General features: G+C 46.9%; 3 protein-coding genes across 3 annotated transcripts; 2 read left to right on the forward strand and 1 right to left on the reverse strand.

Moving 5' to 3' along the window:
* Window positions 1-530: 530 nt before the first annotated feature.
* Window positions 531-3,727, forward strand: EV420DRAFT_1769373 (cytochrome P450). The gene is made up of 18 exons (XM_060481024.1): window positions 531-591; window positions 646-1,150; window positions 1,210-1,280; window positions 1,333-1,362; window positions 1,418-1,454; window positions 1,506-1,565; window positions 1,626-1,638; window positions 1,688-1,823; window positions 1,877-2,267; window positions 2,322-2,377; window positions 2,432-2,585; window positions 2,639-2,663; window positions 2,714-2,728; window positions 2,785-2,853; window positions 2,913-2,968; window positions 3,025-3,140; window positions 3,199-3,381; window positions 3,438-3,727. Exons 2-18 carry the CDS (start codon window positions 835-837, stop codon window positions 3,480-3,482), a joined length of 1,773 nt encoding a protein of 590 aa, XP_060323350.1. The 5' UTR covers window positions 531-591; window positions 646-834; the 3' UTR covers window positions 3,483-3,727.
* A 1,063-nt stretch (window positions 3,728-4,790) lies between these two features.
* EV420DRAFT_1650745 (cytochrome P450) lies at window positions 4,791-7,426 on the forward strand (the record flags this gene model as incomplete). The annotated part of the gene is made up of 17 exons (XM_060478493.1): window positions 4,791-5,097; window positions 5,156-5,226; window positions 5,279-5,308; window positions 5,364-5,400; window positions 5,449-5,508; window positions 5,568-5,580; window positions 5,633-5,768; window positions 5,829-6,225; window positions 6,279-6,334; window positions 6,388-6,541; window positions 6,593-6,617; window positions 6,672-6,686; window positions 6,739-6,807; window positions 6,866-6,921; window positions 6,974-7,089; window positions 7,142-7,324; window positions 7,382-7,426. The coding sequence occupies 17 exons, from the start codon at window positions 4,791-4,793 to the stop codon at window positions 7,424-7,426; spliced, it is 1,770 nt and encodes a 589-aa protein (XP_060323351.1).
* On the reverse strand, window positions 7,408-9,601 carry EV420DRAFT_1733488 (uncharacterized protein). The gene is made up of 6 exons (XM_060479956.1): window positions 9,203-9,601; window positions 8,655-9,140; window positions 8,084-8,597; window positions 7,895-8,024; window positions 7,742-7,842; window positions 7,408-7,685 (listed from the first exon to the last, which is right to left on the reverse strand). The coding sequence occupies exons 1-6, from the start codon at window positions 9,483-9,485 to the stop codon at window positions 7,523-7,525; spliced, it is 1,677 nt and encodes a 558-aa protein (XP_060323352.1). The 5' UTR covers window positions 9,486-9,601; the 3' UTR covers window positions 7,408-7,522.

Consider the following 9,601-nt stretch of genomic DNA (forward strand, 5'->3'; position numbering starts at 1 on the left):
TAGTCTGTAATCATGACCTTTGACTCACCTTTTCAGAAGATAAATTCTGCATTCTAAATCTTATCATCACCTTTGACCTGAACAGATCCCTTCTCCAGATCCACAGGGATACCGAGACTCTTTACATGCGATCGTAAAGCATTTTTTGCAGACAGGGCCCGCTGCTAGGTCTATCGCGTGAGTAAACAAGATGCGCTGCGATGTTTGTTGACGGATCGGTCGGTCCGAGTCGTCTGACAGTCTACCACGCCACATCGCCCCCCAAAGCCATGCACATAGCGATTGTACAGGGCCCGGCTTGGCCTGGCTTTGAGGGCCTGGGCTTGGTTTAATACGGGCTTGGCGTTCGAAATCGCAAGCCTAAGCCCTGAGCCCGAGCCCTACCGTGCTCAGGCTTGGCCATGATGCACGTCGGACCATCGACTCATTTTTGTACGAAACAAAAAGCTTTACGGTTCAAGTTTTTCGAGCTTTCGGAGTGGTAGACCACCAATTTGATTCACCTAGAAGTGGATGAGGCCCTGAACAAAGTTTTACTCGCGAAATACTGTCCCCCCTCGGTTCTTACTATGTTTCGTTGGTTTCCGCCTGGTATATAACCATCTCTTGTTTGCAGAACTTTCCGGTAACCATGGTTATTTTCAGCGTATAGATTGAACCTGTCTGTGGTCAGTAACCGGAGTTCGGTATTGTTTGAAGCCGGAAACGACTCCGCTCAACTACCGTTCAAACATAGTAATTATGCTTTGACGCGTTCCCGTAGCCGGCAACAATCGTACCATTCGCCACCGTATAAATAAGAGGGTTGCTAGTCTCGTCTCATCGTTTCTCATCATGGCTATCATCTACTTACCGCCTGGCTTTGCCTTCCTGTCTAGAACAATTTTCTTCACCGTAATATTCCCCTGTTCAACTTTGTGGGCTCTCCAAAACATATTGCGAACATCTGGTCTCATTCTTCCATCATGGATTTGCTTTGTCGTCCCTTTAGCCGTGCAATTTGTGTCTGCCATAGTCCGCAACTACCTCACGAGCTTTACAGTCGAAAGGAAGGCTGCTGCGCAGGGCGCTATCATGGCACCCAGTGTTCGAGGAACTAGTCTCTCTATCTTACGGGAAATGTCTCACAGCTTCAGGGATGGATATCCAGGTCTGTTTTCGTTTAGATTCTGAGGACTTCGAGCTAACACTCGGCTGCTATTACATTAGATGAAATATTCCAGAAGTGGAGCGAAGAATATGGAAACACCTATTCGTTCAACTTTTTTTCAGACAAACAGGTAAATGGCTATCGTGTGCTGTATATGTTTCTCGCTCTAACGGCGACCCGAGATGTTCACAACCGAGCCAGAACACATCAAAGTACGTGACGACTAATACACACCTCATCTTACGTTTGTCTAATCGGTACACCCAGGCCATCCTTGCGACTCAGTTCCAAGACTTTGAAAAGGGTTTGTGGCTATTCATGAGGTTACCGTTTCGTCATTGATGTTCAACTCCAGGCCGTATCTTCTATGTCGCTGAGGAGTCTCTTCTGGGAGCGGGCATTTTTAACTCCGATGGTGAGAGCCTTTCGCATGTCGACATCGCGTACGCAAATACTCAAAGATGATGTGCAACAGGTGATATTTGGAAGTGAGTATACCCTGAGCTCTCCTTCTGCTTATGCTAAATACTCTTCTAGATTTCATCGGACGATGACGAGACCTCTCTTCAATAAGGACAGAATTTCCGACTTTGACAACTTCGAAAGACATGCCTCTAGTACGCTCTCTCAGATCAAATCGAGATTAAGGGAAGGATATCCCGTCGATTTTCAGGTTAGTGATCCATATAGTCTGCGCACACACCACTCTTCTAATAGCGACAATAGGATGCTGTCGCCCGCTTCACTCTGGATTCCGCTACGGAGTATCTGTTCGGAAAAGACGTCAACTCGACATCCGCAGGTCTCCCTTACCCAGCGGGATCTCCCCTTGCTAATAACCCCCACTTTGTCAACCATCCGTCTAACGTGTTTGTCAAGGCATTCGCTGCCGCACAAGAGCAGAGCGCTGTTCGTCTCGAAAGAGGGCAGTATTGGCCGCTGTTTGAATTTAGTGTCGATGCAGTTAAGCCTCTTCGGCAAGTCGTTAATGAGTTCGTCGAGCCTCTGCTCGTCGAGGCGCTCAATAGAAAGACCAAAAGTGACAAGCTGGTGGAGAATGAGAAGGACTCGGATGAGAACATGTCCTTGCTTGCTCGTCTTGTGGAGAATACTGATGGTACGTGTCGCTTTCTCAATCAAAAACGCGAATTACTGACAATGATAAACATAGATACCAAGGTAATTCGAGATGAACTCGTGAACATCTTGGTTGCTGGTAGAGACACCGTAAGTCTCGGCGCTGCTTCGTTTAAGTGAGCTGATGGATAACACTCCATCTAGACGGCTTCTCTTTTGACGTTCGCGGTGTACATGATGTGTGAGCATCCGGAAATGGCCACTCGCTTGAGATCGGAGATCCTCGAGAAGGCTGGTACAAGGATACCTACTTACGAGGACATTCGTGATATGAAATATCTGCGAGCATTCCTGAATGGTACGGTCTTCGATCATCATACCACACTTTTTTTTCTCACTTTTTCTATCTAGAAACTTTACGATTGTACCCACCCGTGTAAGCGAGCTAATTTTATAACTGAATGGCACTAAAATTGTCACCTTTAGCCCAATAAATTCTCGGTAAGTCCTACCACTTTTCCTGGGACCTCTTATAACACTGTTCTGTCATGTATTAGTTCGTCCAAAGTAGCGACTACTCTTCCGAACCAAGGACGCGCACCATATTATGTTCTGAAGGATACAATGTCAGTCCCTCATATCTACTACGTGCATCTTGTTTTATCCTGTCAATCGGATACTACAGGGTGAATTATTCTGTATTTTTGATGCATCGAAGGACGGATTTATGGGGACCCGACGGTACGACCAGCACATCACTCCTATTGTTTCGCCGGTTCATGTTCAATTCTATCTAGCCCTTAAATTTGACCCGGATCGATTCCTCGACGAGCGCCTGCATAAATATTTGACTCCGAACCCATTTATATTCGTCCCCTTCAATGCGGGCCCAAGAATTTGCCTAGGCCAACAGGTAAGTACACTGATGCCATCTCCAATGTCCTTGAGGGCTTTTTAAATCTTCTCGTCAGTTTGCTTATAACGAGGCTTCGTACTATCTTATTCGACTCCTCCAAACGTTCTCTTCTTTCAGTCTCGCTATGGATGCACAACCCGCCGAAGGAATTCCTCCGAAGAGTTGGAAAATGACTCCCGGCACGACAAAAGGGAGGGATAAGATCATGTTCGGGTTGCACTTGACTATGTATGCTAAGGTTAGTCGCATGAAGTATCTGGTGCTTGGTCTTGAAATGACTTTTTGATTTGATAGGCTGGTATGTGGGTCAGAATGGAAGAAGCGAAAGATGACGTGTGAAAGTACTTATAATGTCCGAGCAGCTACACTAACTTGATGATAATTCTTACTCCGTTCATACATGTCCTCATATAAAAGGCAAATGCAACAACTTTTCGCCGCCATTAACTTTCCCGAGTCAATGAATCCGTGGAAAAATCTGGACGTACTATCATCTTATCTATCTCGTTGATCGCCGAATTACTATTATCGCTCGATACCGGTTTTTCCGATCAATACCTTGACTTCTTTCCTCTGAATCCGGCTGCTTTAGATTATTATTTTTTCTTTTGTATTCATGTCGTTCACTTTCTAGCATTTTCCTCCCACTTGTTATTTTCGTGGAGGAGTTTGTGTTGTGGGTTCTCTCTTTACGTTGAAGTGCTTACGTTATTTCCTACTTCAGAACCAGAAGTAGGTTTATGTGCGTCAACAGCGTTTGTCGTGAATATAACCTCGTCGATGCGTTTGGCTTCTGCCGTGGAAATTTATAGTTGAAAATAAAAGTACGGTAAGTGTACAATAACCCGAGTCCGACAGGAACGGACTCTGTGACCTCAAGACGTTCGAGAATCGAGAAATACTTGGCATCTTGAATTCAATCTTCTGCTGCGAAAACTGCATCGATGACCACTGGCAATGCGATCGTCAACATCTAACGTAACATGAATGTAGACTTTATATCCTATCCAACTAATCTTTTCTTAGGCTCCGAGGCTCACGCGTCGCTTTTGCCAAGGACGCGCATTGCATTCCGAGGCTGGGGTAGTTTGCAGTGTTCCACCTGACGCGTATGACATGTCAAGGTTCATGGCTGGCCTAGAGTATATGCAGATTCAGACACTCCGATAGATAAACTGCCAACGCCATATTTTAACGGCGAGGTGATACATTGATAAGTTTGGAGAACACGCATCACCAACATTTTAAGAGTTGATGCTTATATCTCATTGATTTACGCAAGTGACCACTTCAAGTCATCAAAGGGGGTGCACCATGATAGTTAACCGGTAAACTTGGAAACAATTCTTCGATGTATGGATTTTGGACCAATCGCCTGTGACCAGTAACCGGAATCCGGTATTGCTTGAAGCCGGAAGTTGGCCTTCTCCACCCAACCACCACTCATGACGAGATTTCAGAATGCAGATAGCAACAAGAAAAGGACGGATGCACGGATCCGGTAAGACGTTATCCGTATTTTGATGCATTCAGTCACTTCGGATTACTCTCAGTATTGCCGTGGGCGACTGTAGTCCGTATGTAATAATACTATTCGCCACTATATCTAAAGGGGTGGTCGATGATCTGTTCTCGTTCTTGCCCATCATGACTACCAGCTATCTGCCACCTGGTTTTGTTTTTCTGTCCCGAGCCCTGTTCTTCGTTGTCATCGTCCCATCCTCCGCTTTCTGGGCTCTCCAAACCTTAGCTGGTTTCAGTCTTCCTGTTTGGCTTTCCTTTGCCGTCCCTTTGGTATTACAGCTCGTCTTTGTAGTGGCCCGCAACTGCTTCACGAGCTTTACAATCGAAAGGCATGCCGCTGCACAAGGCGCTATCATGACACCCAGTGTCCAGGGAAGCAGCTTCTCCATCCTACGACAATTGGTATACGGCTTTACGAACGGATACCCGAGTGCGTTTGCGTTTGAACTCTGGGAAGCGCTTCGAGCTAATGATCGAGCTACAATTAGGTGAAGTATTCCAGAAGTGGAGCGAACAATACGGAAACACCTTCGTATTCGACGCTTTTTCGGACAAGCGGGTGAGTTCATGTCGCAGCCTATTTGTGCCTTCTAAACTGACAGCTACCCGAGATATTTACAACTGAACCAGAGCACATAAAGGTAAATTAGGGCCACCAATCAGCCCATATTGCATCCTGCTAATACACGCGTTCAGGCCGTCCTAGCGACACAATTTCAAGACTTTCAGAAAGGTTTGTCGTTACTAGCTGGCTCGGGTTTGCCATTTGATTATCGGCTAGGCCATGTCTTCTTCGTCGCTGCGGAATCTCTTCTCGGTTCTGGGGTTTTTAACTCAGATGGTAAGAGCCTTTTGCACATTTTGTGCTATCCATATGCTTAGCATCTTCCCACAAAACAGACGATATTTGGAAGTGAATACACGTATTTCTCGACAAAGATTTCTTGCGCTGAGAATCCCATTAGGTTTCATCGGACGATGACGAGGCCTCTCTTCAACAAGGATCGAATTTCTGACTTTGATAACTTCGAAAGACACGCCGTTAGTACAATCTCCCAAATCAAATCGAGATTGAGGGAGGGATATCCGGTCGATTTTCAGGTTAGTACCCAAAAGATCTACGCGCATGTCATTCTTCTCATAATAGGTTGACAACGATAGGATGTTGTCGCTCGCTTCACTTTGGATTCGGCTACAGAGTATTTGTTCGGGAAAGACGTGAACTCGACATCCGCAGGCCTCCCCTACCCGGCTGGATCTCCACTTGCCGGCAATCCCCATTTCGTCAATCACCTGTCTAATATGTTCGTCAAGGCATTCGCAGCGGCACAGGAACAAAGTGCCATTCGACTTCAGAGAGGGCAATACTGGCCGCTCTTTGAATTCAAGGCAGACGCGGTAAAGCCCCTTCGGCGAGTCGTCAATGAGTTCGTCGAGCCTCTACTCGCCGAGGCTCTTAGTAGAAAGGCTAACAGCCCTAAGCTGGTGGAGAATGAGAAGGACTCCGATGAGGGCATGTCCTTGTTGGCCCGTCTCGTGGAAAATACCGACGGCGCGTGTTGCTTTCTCATAGACAAAGATGAGAATTGCTGATAGTGATGGTGCTTATAGACACCGAGGTTATTCAAGATGAACTTGTGAACATCCTCGTCGCCGGTAGAGATACCGTGAGCTCCGGAATTACTTTCATTGAATGAACACATGGATAACGTCAATGTAGACGGCTTCTCTGCTGACTTTTGCGGTGTATATGATGTGCGAGCATCCAGAAATGGCTACTCGCTTACGGTCGGAGATCCTCGAGAAAGTTGGCACAAGGACACCCACTTACGAGGACATTCGTGATATGAAATATTTGCGAGCATTCCTGAATGGTACGGTCACCGATGAGTTTATTGAAGTCATTTCTGACCAATACAATCCAGAGACTTTACGGCTGTATCCATCTGTGTAGGTGAACCAATCTTCTGAAAATGAAAGGCTCTAAACATATATCGGCCTCAGCCCGCTGAATGGCCGGTAAGTTTTATCGTCTCTTCTCGTGGGTTGACATGACACCCTCACGTACTAGTTCGTGCAAAGTGGCTACTACCCTTCCGAACAAAGGACGCGCACCATATTACGTTCCGAGTGGTACAAGGTCAATACTTCAATCGTGTACATTGAACTGGTCTGAATCTGTCGATGTGATACCATAGGGTCACTTATTCCGTATTCTTGATGCATCGACGGACGGATTTATGGGGACCGGACGGTAAAACGAGCACCGCACTGCTATTACTTCGATGGTTCACGTTTAATTCTAGCTCTCGAATTTGACCCGGGTCGATTCCTCGATCAGCGCCTGCATAAGTATTTGACTCCGAACCCATTCATATTTGTCCCCTTCAATGCAGGCCCAAGAATTTGCCTAGGCCAACAGGTGCGTACACCGACGCCATCTCCACTGAATGCTTTCCGACTCTTCTTGTTAGTTTGCTTATAACGAGGCTTCGTATTATCTTATACGACTCCTCCAAACGTTCTCTTCTTTCAGTCTCGCTATGGACGCACAACCCGCCGAAGGAATTCCTCCCAAAAATTGGACGAAGACTCCGGGAACGACTAAAGGGAGAGATAAGATCATGTTCGGGTTACATTTGACGATGTATGCTAAGGTTAGTCGATCCGACGCGCATCCGACGTTCAATCTTGAAATGACTCTCGTTTGACAGGCTGGTATGTGGGTCAGAATGGAAGAAGCGAAAGACGACGCGTGACCTTGTAATGCATTCGATTAGTTAGCTATGTACGTGACCAGTCCGATGAATGATCAGAGTTCAAAAGATCGCAGGATAAAGTTAGGGAATTGTTAGTCAAGTGCGCAAGACACGAGTCACTTTCTTCAAAATATCTGAGCCGTGTGGAAGCCGACCGCTCGCCACCAAGTCTATCATCTTCTCCCACTCGCCTCTTACCGTAGAATTCGTAAAGTGATCCAGCAAGACAGTCAGTTCCATGTCAAATATCTCGGGGTGACTAAAAACGAGCGTGTCAGTGTGTCCAATGGTAACCTTCAAAGACCGATGACATACTCTCTAGTAAACTTCGAGTAGATCTCCGTAATAATGTTCGCAGGCCCAAGCTGAGAGCGTAAATTGTCGAATGCGTGTTTCTTTAGGCCCTCGTGGTTGGCCTAGAACGTATGAATTCAGATACTTCAGTAGAAGAAGAGAACAACACTGTACTTTGACTGCAAGGCGATACATTGATTTCGGAGAACATGCATCACCGACGTTGTACGAGCGCCCACCACTGGATTTGAGAGGGATGAAAGCGACCTCCTTGGTATACATGTATACCATCAAGGCTCGGAAGCTAAAAGGTTGGTGGATTGATGTCAGTTATTGTGCAAGCAGGGATGTAGGGTTACGTACGTCCTGAAAGCCACGTCGTTAACCAATACCAGGTGTGGAAGCGACGTCGGAGCTTTCTGTTGAGGCTCCGCTGTAGTGGCTAGGTAATCTTCCACGCGATGATTCGTAACCTCAGCAAGCCGACCCATAGATTCATTGCAGACGGGAGATTCTGCCTTCTCATGCCCACAAACGTTGATAACGTCAGATTTTTGATAGGACAGAGCGTCGATTGAGACAAGAGAGCGACAACTCTTGGCCGGTGATTTTTTGCAAGATGTGGTAGATAAGGGTGGCGAATCGAATATCGATGCTGGAGATGACTTTTCACTGCCACGGAATTCGAGTGGCGCAGGCTGTACTGTATCCAAGCCTGTGATATCGACGGGAGATAAAGCACGGGAAAGTGCTTCCGGTTGTGGTCTTATAGTTGTGCGGTCAGACTTTTGAGGGATGTCGCAAGGGAGATCACTGTCTTCATCATAGGGATACTGGCAGACGCCCGGCGGTGGGTCATCGTAAGGACCATTGATATCTGGAAAGAGGATATATATTAGCATTCATGATAGAAGACGAACCTGGCGAAACTTACAGCTCTCCAAGAACGCACTACGACCCTTCAAAATGCTGCTGCTTGCATAAATGGCACGACGGTTACATGCGGACGTCTCCCCATATTTACGTGTAAAAACCATAAGTTTGACGCCAATGAGAAAGCTGCCGTCAAGCGAGGCTCTAATGGCCTTTGACATAGGCTCAGAGATTGTTCGAGAGACTTCGGAGGAAGGCTCTGAGCTTGAGGGGGCTACGGTGATGACCAGATCAATGAAGGGTTCTCCCAATGGAAGAGTAATATCGCAGTGTCCTAGCGAGACGGTGTCTTGTTTCTGGAGCATGCATTCTTCCCTGTCGTCCTCCAACATCACAAGGACACAGAAGTCCCTCCTGAACGACGCACGAATCGAAGATTTCTCAGGCGGAAACCCAGCTAGGCCTGACTGAAGCCAAGCGTGGACCGCAGTGACACTGGGATCAATAACGATGGATTGCGTAGTCTTCCACTTCCCGCCTTTCTTATCTTTCTACCGGTAGAAGTACTCGACGGACAAAGATCGAGGTTGAAACTCCACCCCATTCCACATGCAGGGCTAGACACCGGCTGAAAGCCATTGTCACCTACGACAATGAACGTAGACGTGACTTGCAGCGGATTCGTAGACCACTGCTCTTGCCCCACCAAATCCAGCCTGATACTCGGAGGAGAAGGACGAGGGAAAGATGGTGAAGGTGGATCTGCCGCTGGAGTTGGAGACAAGTTTGGTGTGTTTGCCTTTGGAGAGCTTGGCTCAGAATAGCATATACCCTCCGGCACCAATGAGGGAACAAAAACAGGAGAGGGTGGATCGCGAATGCTCCACAACATAGTCGAGAGCAGAGAGGGAGAGGATGAAGTTAACAGCCAGAAGTAAAGCTACAAGTACAAGTCGGCCACGAAGCACGTAGATTTAGGGCTGCTTCGAATAAGTGCTTGCATAGTAC

The sequence above is a fragment of the Desarmillaria tabescens genome, assembly GCF_030435595.1.
Source record: "Desarmillaria tabescens strain CCBAS 213 chromosome Unknown EV420scaffold_82, whole genome shotgun sequence".
NCBI classification, from domain to species: Eukaryota; Fungi; Basidiomycota; class Agaricomycetes; order Agaricales; family Physalacriaceae; genus Desarmillaria; species Desarmillaria tabescens.

Coding starts and splice junctions, on each gene's coding strand:
- EV420DRAFT_1733488 (XM_060479956.1), bottom strand. CDS start 9,485: ATGTTGTGGAGCATTCGCGATCCACCCTCTCCTGTTTTTGTTCCCTCA. Junction 8,025..8,083: donor AACGACGTGGCTTTCAGGAC/GTACGTAACCCT, acceptor CCAACCTTTTAG/CTTCCGAGCCTTGATGGTAT. Junction 7,843..7,894: donor TGTATCGCCTTGCAGTCAAA/GTACAGTGTTGT, acceptor CATACGTTCTAG/GCCAACCACGAGGGCCTAAA.
- EV420DRAFT_1769373 (XM_060481024.1), top strand. CDS start 835: ATGGCTATCATCTACTTACCGCCTGGCTTTGCCTTCCTGTCTAGAACA. Junction 2,586..2,638: donor TCTGCGAGCATTCCTGAATG/GTACGGTCTTCG, acceptor TTTTCTATCTAG/AAACTTTACGATTGTACCCA. Junction 3,141..3,198: donor GAATTTGCCTAGGCCAACAG/GTAAGTACACTG, acceptor TCTTCTCGTCAG/TTTGCTTATAACGAGGCTTC.